This window comes from Dermacentor andersoni, chromosome 1 (assembly GCF_023375885.2).
Source record: "Dermacentor andersoni chromosome 1, qqDerAnde1_hic_scaffold, whole genome shotgun sequence".
NCBI classification, from domain to species: domain Eukaryota; kingdom Metazoa; phylum Arthropoda; class Arachnida; order Ixodida; family Ixodidae; genus Dermacentor; species Dermacentor andersoni.
In genome coordinates, this window is record NC_092814.1 from 60,291,430 (window position 1) to 60,310,202 (window position 18,773).

At 52.6% G+C, this 18,773-nt stretch overlaps 1 protein-coding gene across 2 annotated transcripts in view; it reads left to right on the forward strand.

The window, feature by feature from the left end:
* rau (RA domain-containing protein rau) overlaps positions 1 to 18,773 on the forward strand; it is a 77,370-nt gene that overhangs the window by 32,561 nt on the left and 26,036 nt on the right. The window contains exon 2 of one of the 2 annotated variants that reach the window (XM_050193579.3): positions 6,987 to 7,019. The exons of the other annotated variant lie outside the window; for it this stretch is intronic. Within the exon in view, the coding sequence (XP_050049536.1) occupies positions 6,987 to 7,019 (33 nt within the window). The remainder of the gene's footprint in view (positions 1 to 6,986; positions 7,020 to 18,773) is intronic. 2 annotated transcript variants of the gene reach the window in all.

Below are 18,773 nucleotides of genomic sequence, written 5' to 3' on the forward strand. Positions count from 1 at the left end.
CTTACTCTTTGTTCATGGCTTTTATTGTTCCGGTGACTACATTCATTTGAAAAGAAATAAACCAAGACTGCTTATCATGAATTGTCAGCACACAATGTGTTGCCAGTGGCCGGAAGGAAAGAACACCGCGCTTTCTTTGTGTTGAGTCAGGGCTGCCCTACTGAGATACTATGGATTTTGGAACAATGTTGAAGTAAATAAATAAAGAATTACTTTCTCTTTCCTCCTCCTTCCGCTTGTTTCCATTTCAAGTCCTCAAAATTGCATTTCCTTGTCGTGGACATTTCCGCCGCCGAAGGCTCCTCGTCTATGCTTTGTTCTCCTCCGTCACCTAACGACACTTTAATCGCGTTCATTTGTTATGCGATCATTGCAGTATATAGAGGCACTTTTATGCGCGTCAGCCCTAACGACTGGGAATGACTGGAGTGCTCAGGCGGCTAACGTCCTATTGTCTTCGTATAACTTCAAGCGTGGCAATCTTGTCACGGATATGGGCGGGAATTCCAAGGGGCGCGCACTTTTTTTATTCCTCTTTTCTTTTCCACGTTTACCTGCGCCGAACACTTCGGTTCCAAAACAGCAGGGCCCGCATCGTCGCCTGCAGATCGCTCGAAAGAATGCCGAGCCGCCGCCTCGGTGTCAAACCCATTGTTCGCCGGCTCACAGGCGGCTTCATCATTTTGGGGGAGGCAATAAATTTATCGCCGCCGTGCGTGCGTACACACACCAGCGGCGGCGGGCCCCAAACGGTGCGTTGCGTGCGGAGGGCGCCTTTACGTAGGCGCCGAAGCAGCCGTGCGCTCAGGGAGATCGCACTTTTTGGCCAGGAATGCGGCTCCTCTTGTTGCCGGCTGACCGCGGCCGGCCTTCGAGGGAGCCGCCAACGGGGGAAGCGGCGAGGGGTTCCTGTGCTGCGCGCGGGGTTCGCCGCCGAGGAGACGGGGCGACTCTATCGCCGCCGCCGCCTCACGAACTCGCCAAGTTCGTGCTCGTCGCGTGCGGGACTGGGCAACATCGCTGTCGCTAGCGGTTGAGTCGAGTGCAGCGCGCCGAGAGCCGAAAGAAAGCCGCAGAGGAGGAAAGGCGGTTTTGTGGGGAGAGGTGTGAGCGAGAACGCAGGGTGGAGACGAGAAAATTACACGTATTACGGCTGTCCGTTCGAATTCCAGGCCAGTTGATCCGCCTGCGTGCTGCTGCTGCTGCTAGCGGCGGAGTCGAGAAATGCGTCGGAAGGTGGGGGAGTGAAGTTGGGGCGCCGGATGTCCCTTTGCGTCTCGAGAAGAGAAACACGCTTGAATGGGAGTAGCGCGCTTCGTGGCGACGCTGGTATTCTTTACGGAGCTACCGAAAGAAAACGTCTCGCGAGGGAATCCGTAAACGGCAATGAACCTTGGTGGCTACTGTGGAATGCGCCCTCCGTCGGCGCGATAGCTCTCTCGTATACCTTGTCCAGCCGGGGCTGCGTGCCGTGCGCTGAAGCCGACCGGCGCGGCTGTTTGAGGATCGCTACTTGCCCGAAACCGTTACTTCTAAATCCCCACGGTAATTATTGGCGGGAAGTGACTATGTTTTCCGTATCTGCTTGTAGTAGAAGGCATTGACGCTTCAGGTGATAAAATGTGGATTGCGAGAGAAATGTTCTCTTTCTTCTTTTCTTTTTTCGTGGTCAGAAAGTTTTGCTTACCCAGTCCTTTGTGTCTTGTCTCTTATTGTTTCCAAGAAGCACTGCGCGAGTCGCTAGATGCGCCTGTTAACAGCCGCTGCGGTGCGCTAGTGAACTTGGGCGTTTTCCTCGCGGCCGCCTTTCCACACGGCGGCGGCCCTTTGCCGCTTATAGCTCACCAGGCATCGTTCTATGTACACACGCGCCACGCGTGGTTAGGCGCTTTGGCTATTGTCTTTGGCAGCCCGTTTTCTCCTCGCGCGCGCTGTTTCCTTTCGAGGCAAAAACAATCGACTGCGAAAAAGACGAGCGCGGCGCCGTGGCCGCGCTGGATCCCTTTCAACGGCCGCCATTTCTATTTAGCTTGAAGAGTTGGACCGACTGGGCTGTTTTTTGTCGCCCGGAATCACTTTCCGGCTTTTCAACGTGGTCTCCTCGGGCCGCGGAATGTGGGTCAAACAGTGGTGTGTTCGGCGCGCGAGTTTTTCGACTGGTCCAACGAGCCTCATGTCCCGTCGCCTATAAATACGGACACATGTCGCATGCGCCACGTCATTGCTGCCCGAGGCCGACGGAGGAAAGGCGCACGCTGGAGTGCTAAGGGTCCGCCGGCGGCTCGCCGAAAGCCGTCTCGTATTTATAGCGGAGAGCGCTCGTGCGAACATCTGCAACGCATCGCTGGGGCGTCGAGCGCGCCGAGGGGCCTCCGGAGTCGACGAGAGGGGAGCACGCGACAATGGGACGTCGCTGACGAAGAGCGGCCGTCTTGTATACGACGAGCGGTGGTCCCTGGCTCCGAGGAGGGCCTCCTTGCGCGTGGCGCATGTCGGGCGCAGATGGTGCGACGAGATGGCCCGCGGCTGTGGCCCGGCCGGCTGCGACCAATTGCTCGCCGGAGGCAAGGCTGCGCAGCGCGGCCCGCGTTAATTAGGCCGCCGCGGGAAGCTCGCGCGCCGCTTCTGCGATTGCCGTCGCGAAGGCGAGCGCCGATCTTGGCGTTCTCTCCGATCCAGGGAGCAGCGCACTCCTCTCGCACTCCGTTGGCTCCATTTCGGAGGACGTGTGACACTTTCTGACAGCAGCCATTGTCTAACGACACGGCCTTGTCGCGAAGATGGCTCGGAAAGGAAAGAAAGAAAAAAAAAAGAATTCCGAATGCTCTCCTTGACATCTCACTAGAGGGCTTGGCTTGCGCGTTCTTTTGCGTCAGTGACGAGACGAACGTGACCTTCCCAGCGCTCTTCTACAGACGTTTCAAAATGCGTCCACGGCGCGCAGATGCACGCTAAAATGTCATTTGTTTTAGCATATTAGGATCGTCAGCATTCCGTACGAGCTTCAACAGATTGGCAATGTTCTAAAGAACACAAAATTGGCCATTACTTATAGCGAAATTGGCGCTCGTGTCAATGTACGGACGTCACACGAATTCGCAGTCTATACTTGAGTTCATGAGTTCAGCGAGAGCACTTTATTTCTGCGCACGCACACACACACACACACACACACACACACACACACACACACACACACACACACACACACACACACACACACACACACACACACACACACACACACACACACACACACACACACACACACACACACACGCACGCACGCACGCACGCACACACGCACACACACACACACACACAACACACACACGAGCGTGTTTTGGTGAAACAAAACAGCCAGCCGTTGCTTCCTTCGTATGAGGACGCCTATAGTGACGAATTACTTATGATGATACCTGAAGTACTGGCCAAAGCGTTAAATCGTTTCGCGAATAGAAAGATGCATGAGATAAAATAATTGCATACAGCAATTGGGAGAATGCTTTTGCTGCCTGTCTAGAATGATTGATTAAGTTAAACTTACCAAATCCACACGGGGGCTATAGGAGACGCCGTATAGCCGAGGGTCATGGGATCACTGTCACCACCTGGGGGTTATTTAACGAGGCGCGGCACACGATGTTCGCGCGTTCCACCCAACCAGAATTTGGCCGCCGCAGCTGAGAACCGAACCCGCGACCTCGTGCTCAGCAGCAGAACGCCATAGCCACTGCGGCAAGACCTCTTCGTTCAGTAGACACACGTGAAATGCAGAAGTGCTCTCATTATGCTGTATAAACCGCTGGAACAAACTAACTTGCTGAAATTCGGTGCAGTTGAAAGCGGGAGAAAAAAAAATGTCATTCCAGTGGCTCTGGAAAGTTCGTTCTGTTATTGTCAATTTTTTTTATCCTCGTTTTTCCGCAAAAATATTTAAAAATCTCAAAATATCAAGAAAAATGAGCATTAAGTTCACAATCTATAGCTCTACGGCAAAAACATATCCGTAATTCTGTAAAGTGCACTTGGTAGAGTGTTGAAAACGTTCAATATGAGCAAGTCTGTTTTCAGCTTACCTGAATCTGTTTACCGGAGACTTCTGTTTCCCTCGGTTGCGTAAGCTTTGGTAATTTTTCTATGCACCCACCCACAGAGAGAGAGAGATGAGAGAGGCCGTATTTAAAAGAAATTAAAGAAATTTAAAAGAAATAATCTTTATATACGATTAACAAAATTGAGAAATCTATTTTTTGTTGAGCTACAGAGCTAAAACGTGACGTTGCTTTTCCTGATGTCTTTCTTGTTCGTTTGTTTTCTTTTGCAGTAATCGGTTAGTTTTGCAAAAAAAAGATTGCGGATCGCGGCCTAAGTGGAGCGCTTTATCAGGATAGTTCCTAGGATTTCTCTATTTCTACTTCAGGTGAAAAACGCTTAATTTCACTCTGTTCAGCCGGTTGCCTCGCGAGATGCTTTGTGCGTTTCGTGTGCGCTCGAATCGGGGAGTGTCCGAGCCAATGAGCTTCCTCTACGCGCGCGGTGCCGTGTCGTGCATTGCACTCGAGATATCACGTCCGCCCTCCGCGCCACAACGAAAACACCCGGCTGCTCACTCAGACGCGCTTCGACGTTGCCGGGGTAATCCCTCGAAATGCGCGGCCCAAACGTATACCGGCTGCTCCAAATCAGCGGAAGGGGGCTCCTCGCGGGCCAACCGCCCTTGGATCCGAATCGAGACCTACTGACGAAAACAGGAAAGCTAGCTTGATTGAAAAAATAGCCGGCCGGGGAATACCGAGCTGGCGGTGGGGATCGCTGGCGCTGACGCATTGGGGGCTGCAATGCGGGCCTGCCCCCCTTGAGTCGCTGCAGGCGGCCGTCCAAGGCTGCGAGCTATTCGTCTTCATTGGGGCCTCGCCGGCGGCTGCCTGTTCGTGGAGACGCCGACTGGCATCGCGGGGGAGCGCGCCGAGGCCGACCCAGTTCGCGCGCACAACCGTATAGCGACGCCGCTGGACCCTGACGGCGTCATGAAACGTGTCAGATGTTGAATAGCTTAACTTGAGAACTTCGCTGTTACATCTGCAAACATTTGACTCATTCTGAAATCGCCCTGCAGTTTTGCGCATGTACGAGACAAGCTTGCAGTATACACATCGTTTGACGTGGTTGTAGCATCGAGAAAAAAGTTGGATGCGAGAATGTAAGAAATAAAATTAAAGTAAAAGAAAAATGCAACAGTTGTAAGCGTAAAACCCCGTGAAATTAAAGGGTAGTTGTTTGTTACATTTGTTCCCATGACAAGTGATCTCGCATTCCTGTGACTTCGCCATAGACCGTTTTCCCTACTTTATATTTGTATAAGAAGAAAGGAAGTAAAATAAGAGGTGAAAGGCAGAGAGGGTAGTTAACCAGATCAACTGTCTGGTTGGCTAAGTTCAGCACTGAAGTGCTCTTAGAAGGAGACCGCATAACTGTTCAAGCTTCTTTCAGCACAGCGCAGATACGTACTGCCATTCGGGATGAACTGCTCAAATGTTTATCGCGCGCTGATCCGTATACGTGTCTGTGAGAGGACAGATGTCCGGGAGCCAGACTGCTGGACGGAAATGTCTTTTGTTTACATAAGGGCGCACTCTAGATCCCGGGCGCGCGCCTGTGTTTACGCTTCCACTCTTGTGTTTCCCTGCGCGTTTCGACGCGTGCAATCCCAGACGCGGTTTCGACGACTCCGGCTGAGGACCTCCGTCGTCGCAGACACGGCGCACGCGGTTGTCGTCGTCGCGTATGGCACCCGCTTGTGCACTGGAAAGCATGTCGCTCGTCTCTGTGGGTCCAGCTGGACGCCGCGCCACTGTGTGGCAGTCGAAGCGTGTGTGGCTCGTAGGCGCTATCGCTTGAGTGCCGTTGACGCGCTGCGCTCTCGCAAAATCCCGCGCGGGACCCCAGACTCGGAAACGGGGTGATAGCGGGCGCCGCAGGCGGCAGCTGTGCGCCTACTTTACGGAGGGGAGGGTGGGTCGCGATACGCGGCTGTCTTGGAACATCCATCTGTTGAGGCGCGCAAGGCCGTGTCCTGCGATGAGCTTCTATGGTGCAGCAGATATCTTATCTTAGAACAAGGCGTGTGTGCATGGCGAAACCGGTCCTGCCTCGATCTTTTGTTTTTTTCTTCCCCACAGTGCTTGTTTTTGAGAGAAAGTTCTGCTCGTAGCCGAAAAAGCACTGTCACAAAACGTATGTATACTTACATAGAGAAGACGCCGGGATTAACGAGGAACCAGGCGGCGCGTGAAGAGAGACACAGAAATAAAGGAAAAGGGCACTGAGCTTAACCAGGAGGTAATAGTCTGGTTTGCTGCCCTGCAAGGCTGCGAGTGAAGGGGACTTATGGGGGGGGGGGGATTTATTGATGGAGATTTAACGTCCAAACGCAGCACAGGTGCTATGGGAGGCGCCGTAGCAAAGGGCTCCGGATTAATTCGGACCAAAGCACGATGCACGGGGTCGACGATAAGAGGTAAATAAGAGAGAGCACGTCGTCACTGTGGGTATATAAGAACAACACTAGGACGAAACTCAAACATGCCAAAGTGCTGTATAGACGCACAGGGCAGATTGTTTGTATAGAAGGCGCACCGCACCGCCCTCCGTTTTTCCAATCGGTGAAGGATCTTTTCTGATGCCTGTGTTTTGTTGCACAGTGACCAACACAAGCCGGTTACATCTCACCGAGTGTTATGTTCAAGCTCGATAGGAGTGGTGCATCGCCGTGCCCGTCGATGGTGTCGTGGTGACGTGCTGCATTGTGCTCTCGTATTGTGTTATACATGTGTGACATGCCAGTTTGCAAGCGTGATGTAGTCTGTTTTGGTCTCGTATAGTCCCTTGCTCGCTCGTCCGTCGACGTGCGTGACTTTTTCTGGGGGGAGAGGAAAAGATGACTGTCTTTCGCGCTACACATTCGTTTTCTGTTTCCTCAACAGAGGTCGCCTATCCGATCCGGAGAAGATGAGCTGGTGAGTCGCTCGTCCTTTAGTCACTCTTATTTTGCCGTCGCAGTTGCGAAAGGAAAGGAAAGGTGTATATATATATATATATATATATATATATATATATATATATATATATATATATATATATATATATATATATATATAATTTCAGAGAGCAAGATGAAATTGCATCATCCTCTGTGGTATTGAAGCCAAATTTCGGGTGTACGAAAAGTTTCAAAAAGTTTCAATTTGTTGTAAACTTTCTCAAAGCCAACGCTGCTCGTGCAAGTTAAAGTTTGTGTGAATCAATCTTAGTCTTCTCGTTTTAATCTTAGCACGAGCAGTGTAGATTGTTTGACCATTTGTATCTCATTTGTTTTCCTGACGATTTAATTAGTGCTGCACTCGAGTCAGCATCAGTTTCTCTCAGACGTGACCATTTGGCTGGCATAATCATCAAATGCTAATAGCGCAGTTATGTCGCGTTCCTATTACCGCGCGCATACGTGACAGGTGAAGCCAAACGATAAGTAGAGCATGAAGAACACAACGCACTCGGAATGTGATGTCGCCTAACGAAAGGAAGCGCCCAACTGTTGCGATGCATCCGCATCTCGCATATAAATACGGCAGGCGCCGACGGACAGACGTCCACCGCGGGCGGTCCCGACATTCCTGGAATCTTGGCACTGACTCAGCTGCGCAGGTTTCGCGCCGCCATTGTTTCCATCGCTGCCCCTGGCCGCGAGTTTTCGTTTGCACCGTGTTTATTTCCAGTCTCGGAAGAAGAATTCTCGGGAGGGCGACTTGCGTCAAGCTAGCAATCACCGATGCGTGTCGACGACAGTCGCGGGATGACAAAGACGATGACGAACGTGCGAAAGATGAAACCTTGCGCGGTGGGGGCTGGCGGAGCAGTGAGCGCGCGGCGGTCCCTTGCATAACGAACCGTTGGCCCAAGCGCTCGATCGAGGGCATTGTTCCCCCCACACAGCGCGCACCCCGGAGACCTTGTGGCGACTCGCGCGCACCTCTTTAACGATCGTTTTGCGCGCGAGTGTCTTTATTGTTTTTTTCTTCTTCTTCTTGGGCTGCGAGGCCTCCGCGTCGAGAGCCCGAAGACGAGTCGTCACCCAGCGTTGCGCATTACACGGCCTAGGCGTTTTGGCAGCAATGATGCACCAGCTTGAGCGGCACCGTCAGTGTGTCGCCCGCGACTGGACGCACGTGCCTATGCGCTGCTTGTGTTGCGCATACTGGTTATGCGAGCGGCGGCCCCTTGAGCAACGCGCCAGTTGGTGGTTGAAAAAAACCTGCAGCAGCCGCGCAGATTTCACTGCGCGTAACCGCTTGACCCGACTCAACTTTTACTGTCGTTTTATTTATTTATTATCCCTCCGATTTTACCGGGGAAACGGAAGAATCTTTCGGAAATGTAGATCGCAGTTAGGACGCCACATGGAGCGTCACTGTACAGCCTGAAATTTGGCAGTCATCCCAATTCCGCATGCGGGGAACGCACGAGTGCACTGAGCGGACGAAATATGTCTTTCTGGCTGAGGCCATTTCAAAAGCAGAAAGAGAAGCAGCAGCAGCAAGCCCCATATATAGCAGTCCCGATTGATGCCAAGTTTTCATCAAGGCATTAACTTTTACGGATATTGAGACTTGTACATGTCCTCCATGCACATATAAGCAGGGGAGCGGACTGTCTAGTATTATCGATAATTTGGGGCTCTAAGTAAACACGAAGGATAAAAATTAAATTATGGGGTTTTACGTGCCAAAACCACTTTCTGATTATGAGGCACGCCGTAGTGGGGGACTCCGGAAATTTTGACCACCTGGGGATCTTTAACGTGCACCTAAATCTAAGTACACGGGTGTTTTCGCATTTCGCCCCCATCGAAATGCGGCCGCCGTGGCCGGGATTCGATCCCGCGACCTCGTGCACAGCAGCCTAACACCATAGCCACTGAGCAACCACGGCGGGTTTAACACGAAGGATAGACGTACGCGCAGCATTTAGTGCCGCACCGAGTATTTCTGCTCTTCGCGGGCGGCGTGTTTGTCCTGGCGGCTTTCCTTAGCAAGCTCGTCGTGTTGGACAGTGCCACCTTGTGATGCGCAGATACCTTTGCTTAAGTTCACATTACTTTTTACAAAGTTGCTGATAGGCACACTCGGATGTTGAGGCGCCGCTTACTTGTCCGCATGATCTCGATGCTCGATACGGCGACCACCAGTATGTTCGACAGAAATTGGGAGTCGCTGGAAGCTTTCCCGAAAACAAATTTTCGTCAGCTCCAGTCTCCTGTCCGTTACTCAACAGTCGGGTCTATGTAAATGCAATAAGGCGCTGATTAAAAAGCGCCAGGGGCTAAATTCACAAAGCGTCACTTTCGTAAGTAAAATTTGCAATTGGCCGACCGCCTTCTCTGATATTTCCAGCATCAGGATTGATTGGACTTAGGAAGAATTCTAGCGTAGGATGTTTTTGTAAATACGGGCCCGGATTAGTAGGAGGGACTTGCTCTTTGTTAGCGCGAGAGCACAAGGATAGCAAACAGAACACATTTCTGGTTCACCTCCCAGCCTCTCTTCTTTTTCTGTCATGGAGAAGTGTTTCTGCAAAAAGCCTGAACTACGTGATCTTCGCATTCGAGCTAATATCATACTTCTTAAACTGTTATCCCTGTCTGGCAAAAAATAACGCAACTATGTATATGTGAAACCTGCGCAGAGGTCTATAACAACGACTCTCGCGCGCAAGTGCGTGACAGCCCTCGTCCGCTGGCAAGAGGGTTTATTTTAATGAAGCCTCGCAGTTAGCCCATTTTTCAACTTCGAGTCGAAGAAGCGCTCTTTGAAAGTTACTGCGTTCGCAAAGTAATCCGAGCGAAAGAGTATTCACAATAGGTTCTTGCGCCAAAACTTTTCGCGAGAGAAAATTCCAGCCAAACGTGGTGTTGGACATATTATTATAGCGAAGGCGGCGGCGCCGGCAGTGGCGAACAACACTCACGAACGAAAAGCTTTAAGAACTCGACCCCTGTTACCGATGGGGGGAAATACGGACGACCACGTTGCGTTCTGAAACGGCGATGAAACGTATTGCTTCGGCGCTGTTGTGTTGTGACGAGGATGCGCCGACACCGCATCCTTGATGTGAAGCGCTTGTGTCTTCGTCGCAAGAGAGATCACTTTCTACCTGTCGGGTCTCTCTCCCTTTTCTTATTTTTCTACTTTGATTCAGTCGTTTAGAAAGAGCCGTAGCACGAAAAAAGAAAGAAAGAAAAGAAGAATGAAAGAAAGACCTAAGGCTTTCAAGCAAATCTGGATTTAGTCTTGCGGTCCTGATAACGAAGAGCCAGGTCCCCAAGCGCCGACTTTGTCGACGAGCAGAGCTCGTAGCGATTACTAATGACCGTCTTAATTGCCAACGGGTGCGCATGCGATGCCGTTTGGCGCAGCGCGTTCGTGATCGGAGAGCGAGCCCTCTAAATCTCTCCCTCGGCGACCGTCGCCGCTGGGTCAATATCGTTACCGATGCAGCCCCGCCGCGTACGCTATGTACGTACGCGCGTCCCGAGCGGTCGATGAGGAAGGAGAAAGCGAAACGCGCCCACGTGTTGGGGAAGACGCCAAAGCGCGCCCTCGACTTCTCCGCGCGGCGCGTGAGCTTTCTCCGCGCTCCTCGACTGCTCCGAATTTGCGTCTTTCTCTGTTTCTCGCCCTCTCTTTCTTTTTCTTTCTTTCTCTTTTTTGACAAAGCCTCAGCTGAGACTGCCACCTTCGAGGGGGGAGATGCGACGACAAAAATAAATCGGCTCGCTTTCGCACATAACTGGAGGCGGCCATCAGATGGATTGCGTTTCTTCGCCTATTCTATTCCCCCCCCCCCTCTCTCTCGCGCGCTCACGCGCAAGGTTAACGCGCCTCGCGCATGACGCAGTCTCCTCGGCCAACTTCGCAGCCGTGTTCCTGGTCGCGCCGTTGCTTTGTTGCCAGCGGCGGCGCCCGGAGAGCGGGCCCAAAAAGTGGCCATGAAAAAAAGATCCGCAGAGCGACGAAATTCATTGCGGGCGTCTGCGGTCGGCGTGGGCGCCCGTTTGTTTCCCCGTGTTGCGGTGCCGTTTCGCCCCAAAATACACGCCACGATTCTCCTATTACGCCGTCGAGCGGCACCGAAAAAAAAGAAAAAGGAAATCTGCGAGGCGAAGTGCGGGCACATGGTTGCCCGTCCAATTCTGTCGCTGAGTGCCTTCGCGCAGGTCGTCGCCGCGCTGCTCTCAGGTTCGCGCGAAATTTTGAGAACCCGGAAACAGATGCGTGGGGGATTGGGGGGGGGGGGGGGGGGGGGGGTATTTGGGAGTAACTTCTCGAGTGCACTTGAAAAGCCACCGAAGGGTGGACCGACCCTTCGAAAGACCCTTGAATTCTGCTGAGCAGGGATAACATAACGACTCTGTTCCAATGCTGTTCCTTTTCGCGCTTTATCAGCGCGTGTCCGGGCTCGGCTCAAGCCTACGCGTTATCACCGGGACCGACGGATCGTGAACAGTAGAATCCTTACATTACTATACCCGCCCCTGAAGCTCGTGTTTTGTAAGGAATCTTTTCCACCGATACATTTCTTATCCTTCCTGCCGAGTGGCTGATTCCGGCGATAGCGCGGGGCTGCGGCTTCGAGTGTGCCAATGACGAAAGGGCGAGAAAAAAATGGAAAGTGAGATGAATCGTTACAAAACATTGCCTTAACTGATCATCGTGGCGTCAGGGCGTCCTGCGCGCTCCGGTGCATGCAAAACGGACGCAGCGCCATAGTTTTCACAAAACTTGTCCTCGGTATAAATGCGGGTATGGGCCACTGCAGACTCCATCCATTGTGCCATACATCCAAGCATATGGGAAGCGCCCTGCGATTTTACTAAAAGTTCAATTTACGTGCTTGAGCTACCGCGGCGCCATTTTCCTACCCACTTTCTTATTTATCTATGTTTCCTAGTAGAACCCTGGGAGTGTTAGCCAGCGCCGCCACTCACAGACCGAAATGCGAAGGTTGTGGGTTCGGTCTCCACCTGCGGCAAGTCCTTTTTTCATCCACTTTCATTTCCATTAATTTATCGTTTCTTTATTTCATTTATTAAGCACATGTAATTTCCCCTATGTTGTCCTTGGTGTCAGCGTTTGTTGGCTTCTTAAGATGTGACTAATAAAAAAATCGGGCCCCTCGGTGAATCCCCTTCCTTCTGGTTTATATATATATATATATATATATATATATATAACAAAACGTTAAGAATCTTGACTATGCGCAGATTTTTTTTTTTCGCAGTATATATACCGATACTAAAAAGCGCCAAGCTATCACACTGTTTTCTATCGCGCTTTCTTTTTTTCGGCCGTTTATTGTGTGAGCGCATCAGGAGCCCCGCAAAGCCATTCTCCGCGAAGCCGGGCGATCGGGCAGACGGCGCCTCGCGGGGCCGTGCGTGGCGTTCGGGAGAGGCGGCACGGGAAAGGGACCCCCTGCACCGCGACAGGGCGAAGAAGGAGCCGCCTCTGTTCTGGCGAACTTGGCCCCGTCGCGCAGACGTTTCTGGTCGACCTCGCGCAGCTGTGAGAGGAGCCTTTTGTTTCAGCTGCTCCACTTCTGCAGGCGGCGCGATTTCTGTTATCCAGGACGCGCCGCGGGCTCGTTCAACGCCGCTTAAGTGGCCCAGAATTACGAGCCACCCCCTGCTGGACCTGGAGGCGAAGCCTTTCTTCTTTAGAGCTCGTCGCCTGTCCTGGCGTGTAACCTCTTAGCCTGAGCTGAGGCGAGAAACAACACCGCAGGAGTAACACCGAGGCTAATCGCGGTCGCCGAGCGAGGTAATTATTGCTCCGCTTCCAGGTGCTGGTGTGTAAACTCTCAGTCGACTCGAGATTGTCGTGTACGATGGCACCTGACCACTGTGTCTTTCGCAGAACCGAGACCGCTGAAGAATCGCCGTGGAGGTTCGCGCGTGCATCCACTCCGTGCACCCCATCTTACCGGCTCGCTGCCCCCTTTCGTGCGGTGTAATCTTTACTACCGAAGCTCTTGAATGTTTTGAGCGCATAATATTGAGTGCGCTATCGCCGGGTGTTTGCAGCTCACCTTGAACAGCTATCAAAATCGTACAATCTCGGCGCCGCCGATGGAGGCAAGAGGCAAGGCAAGAGCCACACTAGCAGCCCCTGTAAATTAACATGGTTCGGTTTGGAACGGTGTCGTTCATTTTGTTACACGTATATTTCTTTCTTTTTTATACATATATGATTGGCGCGGTCCTTCTTCCTTTTCCAGTTTAGCTATAGTGGAGAAAAATGTCTCGATAATTTCACAATCTGTATTATTTGTTTATTTATTTATTTATTAAACCCTATCGGGGGTCATTACAGAGAGGGCAGGAAAATAGCAGTATGAAAAAGCACAGCTAAAGAAACACTAATCAAAACAAAACAGTCAATGCATCAAAAAGAAGCATCGCATTCGTGGAAATACGTCCACAGCGTGTTCGAAAGCACGGACATCATCTGAAGCAACGACAGACCTGGCCAAGCTTTCTGAATTCGGCCCATGGTTCGCAAAGCTTTCGTTTTTAAGTGATCGACGTCATCGGTCGGTCCCCGTCACTAATAATACGTCCAGCATCATGAGTGGCTCGAATTTGCTCTGTATACGAACAGTTCTTGGGTATGAGAGGTTTTAGTGAATAGGGACCACGGTGTGTTGCCTACTCCCGCGTGTGGCCTTGTACTTAGCCACTGAGTAGATGACCGGCGATAATTTTTCTGGTCGTATACACCCCAGCGAGTCTCTTCAGTCAGCTAAACAGCGACCAGCCACCGGAATCGGCATCTCCTTCCCAGTGGGTGAAAATAGGAGCGCAGTTTTATAAGCAGCACGTGTCCTGTGCCGCGCATTCGCTGCGGCTTGAGCAACGGTGGCTTGCGCCGCGTGAGCACAACGCCACACCGGCAGCAACCCTTGCCGCGGCCCAGAATGGGAGCCCGCGTCGACCGAGTCACGCCTCGCGCTCCACGGCGCGTCTCATTCGAGCCGGGATGCGCAGATTCGGCAACCGCTCGAGTCGGTGGCGTTGCCGGGGCCGCTTCCTCGTGAGGGCGCTCATCGAATCTAATCGGCGATGGCGTTCAGGAGCCCGGAAGCAGCGTCTTCATTGAAAGTGCGGCCGGAGTGGCCGCGACCTCGCGCCGATGGCGGAGCCTCAATGACCCTGATCTCTGGACCGGAGAAGCCCGGTAGCGGGCCGCCAACGGCGCCGGCCCAGGCTCGCCGTGGTCCTCTCGAGGAACCCCATAGAAAGTTGCGCCGGGCGCAACAGGCGCAACAAAAGACGCTGCTCCGCAGTGCGCCTTGGATGCGAGCCCGTCCTTTCCCGGAGGCGCATCGCGGAGATACGTTGCTCGGCCAATTGGTCTCGTTGAGCGTGACCCAGCGTCGGCTTCCTAGTGCCGGGCTGCGCGCCGGCGCAGCGGTGGGCCCTTCCGGCCGTGACTGCGAGTTCAATGGGTGACGAGAATGATTGACGAATGACGCGCGGCCCGCATGCAAAAGCAGCCAACCAAGTGCAGTCTCCGAAAGCTGCGCGCCCCTTATTCGGGCCGACGTGTGCGGCGCAGCTGCAGGCGACGATGAGCTCCGCCTGCGGCTGGTGCGCCGCGATGTGGACACGGATGTTTGTTGCTCGAATGGCAGCGACCCGCCGAGCGGTCCATTATAAGCCAGGAAACGGCGCGACGGAAATGCAGTTTGGTGTGCGGGTCCATCTCCTTACAGGCAGATTTTTTCGTTTTTCGCAGTCGGCGCTCGCCAACAGCAGGCGCCCGATTGACGCGCACCCGTGCAGTGCTCGTAGGCCTCTCTTTATGGCTTTGGTTACTTCGAGCTTGATCTTTTGCAGGCGCCTTGGGAGTCGCGACACGGGTCATAAATAAGGCCAAAACTGTGCAAAGACTAATTTTCGTTTGAAAAGTTCAGATAGATATCTGGATATTGACAATGTCATTCCGCAGCTGCAGCGGAGATTCGTCGCTCCCTCGCACACCGATCATACGAGGAATTACGCGTACAAGATCTTCACTCACTCGTTTGTGCAGATGCCAGTCGTTCCGAGGCATGCTAAATACTCGCGAAGAAAGCCAGGAGCAGCCTGCCTGTAAGCATCGCGTGAGTTGCGCGTACGTGCATGCTGGTAGAAACGCGGGTCATCTAGGCGGTCATGTAGGCTCCCTACGGTCATCCTTCGCAAGCCTCCACCTGCCGCCCGTCTGGTAGCGGGCACCTGCTACTGAAGACGTCGTTGCGGGTGCCCTGCAAACCATAGTTACCAGGACCTAAGAGCAACCCGGCGCACCTGGCGGCGACGACAGCGTCGGCGCGCGCCACATTTTATTATTGTCATTTCTTCTGATTGTCATGTTTTTCTTTCATTAACGTGCTGCGCGCCTGCTGGTCGCGACGGCAAGTTAGAAAGGCTTAGAAGTTCCGCCAGCCGCCTGTAGTCATTGCGGTAATTCACTCTTAATTGCGCAGCCGGCCGCGCGCGCAGTGTACAATGGGAGATTTGAAGCCCTCGGAAGCAATCCGCGCAGCCTTGCGAAACTCGCCGTACGCTGCTCCGTCGCGTGTGCATTCAGTACACGCGCAGACCTGCAGCGCGGCTGTTTTTCTTTTTAATATAATTGTTCTCTCTCTCTCTCTCTCTCTCTCTCTATCGCGCACACACACACACACAGACGCCGGGAATGAGGATGCATGCGCAATCCGTAAAAAAATCAATGAAAATAAAATAAATGTAGAAAGAAAACTATGAATCCGAGAGAAACGTTGTTTTCTCTGCCGGTTTGTATTGGCAGCGAGTCAAAGCAGTCTCTTTTGTCTTTCTTGGGTTTGGAAGACACCGCCGCGCGAATCTGGCCCGGCGCGTTGCGCGCAGCATACTCGTTTGCCGTGGCGAGCGGCCACGGGAGGTTGCATCCTTGCGCCCCTCGGACGCCCTTGGAACAGGAACTGGCGCTGCTGCGTGGGCGTAGCGCGGCGCCGCGGATCCTGCTCGCGTGCCCCGATGACAGGCCGCGGCAGGGAAAGTGGCGGCGGCTGCGGCCTGCACGCGTTTCACGCGCCCCGAGCTCGCGATCAGCATGCACCGCGGCAGCTGCGCGTAGTTCTTACGGCAGCGCCGGACCGCCTCCCGCGACGCGCGCCGAAGCGCCGCTTCACTCATTCCGGTTGTAAGCCTCCGCCCACTGTGCCTAACGCAGTGATGGGACGCTTGCAGTTGGCGGCATTTGGGGCGATGCTCCTGCGTCCTCCCTCGGTGCACGTCATGGAGCGAGTGGGGGAAAAAAAAAGGAGTGCGACACTTACGATTTCTGTTGCGTGCAGTATTCTAATGGCGCGCGATATTTATTTAGTCCTTCACGTCGCCTTCGGGCGGCTGCCTTGTTCACAGCTGAACTGCTGTGGATTCCGCAAGTAAATCTCCTGGGCCCGATAAAAAAAAAATCTTCTGACGCCAGAACATTTTGTGAACGCAGCTTCCAGTCAGTTGGGGTGTTTCATGCTTTAGAGGAGGCAGCGGGCCAACCTTTGTAATTTCGTCCTGAGGTGAACTGTGCGCTTCATTATTTATGCTCACATACAAGGGTGCAAACTAGATGGGGCCCAAAGTATGCGGTTAACGTGTGTATGTTAAATTGAAAGAGATCTATAAGAACCACGCAAGGAACGATGGAAGGAACATGATATATGTAACGTTAGAGGCAGCAGGATGGAGTAAGGGCGCAAAACAAGTGCGATATTCTGGATGAGATTAAGCGGCGGAAGTGAGCGTGGAATAGATAGTACGCGAAATAGATAGCCGGTGGTCTATTGGAACAACTGGTGCGAAGGAAGGGGAAACGGAGTAGAAGGCGATGAGAAAGAGATGGAATGGTGAGATTTCTGGTTTATGGCTGGACGATATGTTTCATGCGAGCTCGGTCGACGTGTTGGACAAACGCAACTTGAGAAGTCTGCAATCGGCTTGTGCTCCGCAGTGGTCTTAATTAGGCTGACGAAGATTGTGATGCATGTGTATCTTGGCCCAAGGTGTAGGCTAGGAAATTCCATCATTGAGTTGCGTAGGAAGGGAAATTGTCCTCATCCCCCTCCCCTACCCCTCTTTAAATTTTTTTCCTCTTTACTCTTTCTTTCTGTCTTTGTTTCTTTTTGTTTTGTTTTTACGTGGGGGCCACTGCGTCGCGAAGCCCAGCTTTGGTTACGGACAGCGCGCGCTGGCCCCTTGAATCGCACAGCTCTACGGGTGACGGTACGGAAACGAGGATGGCGCCTGGGAATGCTCTCACGCGAAGCGCGTAAAACTCTCCCTGACGCCTTCCGGCGGAGGGTGAGGCAGTTCCGCTGGCATTATTAAAACCCTTGGTCGGCGCTGAGCGTTACGGATGTCAAACCGAGAGCCCCTTTTATTTCGGGCGCGATCGGGCGGATGTCAGCCGCGGACCGTCCGACGATGCGAGGGCGAGAGCGGGTCGACTGCTGCGTGGATTTCCGGTGGAAATTCGCCAAGGTCCACCCATTGTCTGGCCGGCCCGCACGTGCACGCGGAGAGGGCAGGCTTGGATCTTTGAATGCCGGAAGCCCGACCGGCTTCCGGCCGGCGGCTGTGCACAGAACCGTGGCGCGTGGCTGGAGCTCCGGAACCGCGCGATCGCACCGCGCCGACGCACGCTTGCGTCCGACGAGCAATGATGACGGCGATGCGCGTCGCTGAGGTCGCTTGGCCCTTCGCAGCCAACGTTATAAATATAGCCTATACGTGAGAGGTGCCTTGGTGGTGCTCGGTTGTCGACAAGGAACGGTACTATGTCTTGCCGTGGATGTCCTGGATTTCCACGTGGATCTTTCGCTCATGGGAGTCAATGCTTCACTCTAAAATGGTGTTTATTACAAGTCCATGAAGTCTTGTCTCTATGTGGCATCATTTTATCGACATTGTTAATCACGTCTTGTGAGAATTACGTCGTGAGTGAAATCGGTGTGACTTGCGAAATGAACGCGCTAACTGGAGGATGAAAAGAGAGAGAGAGAGAGAATGCTCATCACTTGATCACAGCGTAAAACAGTTTTGTTAACACTTAGGAACGCGATCTTTCGGGGCACGCCAGAGTCTGGAGAACAAGGAATGTAGCTATGCCTGCCTATCGCCGTAGAGCTTCTAAACATCGTCTTTACGTCTGCAGTCAAACCAGTGCATGGCTGTGTTAGGTGTTAGGCCGGTTCTCTTGCGCTCCCAACTTGGAGATGACACAGTGGGCATGACACAGTGTTGAGCGAGGAAAACCAGAATGCAGAACTAGTTACTGCATTGAATTCTGATCTTCCCGCGTGGCTATTGCGTATGTGGGCTTGTGTTTACGCTACTCGATCTGAAACTATTGTTAGAAGTGCCCGCGCAATGGATATTTTTGCAAAATGTAGTTTATATCGTTACATAATGCACTTTTCTTTTGGCAGCACACTGTAAAAATGTTTACATCCTTAAGGGTGTTTTCTTGTCGCACTGGTAACAACCTTACCGTTACGACCTTACAAAAATTTAAAGACGACAACGGAGCTCTAACTAGACGTACAACGACAAAAGACGTAATTCAGAACTACGTAATCACTCTGGCAGCCTTGGGCACACAAAAATATCGGACAAAATAATTTCACAGGGAGAG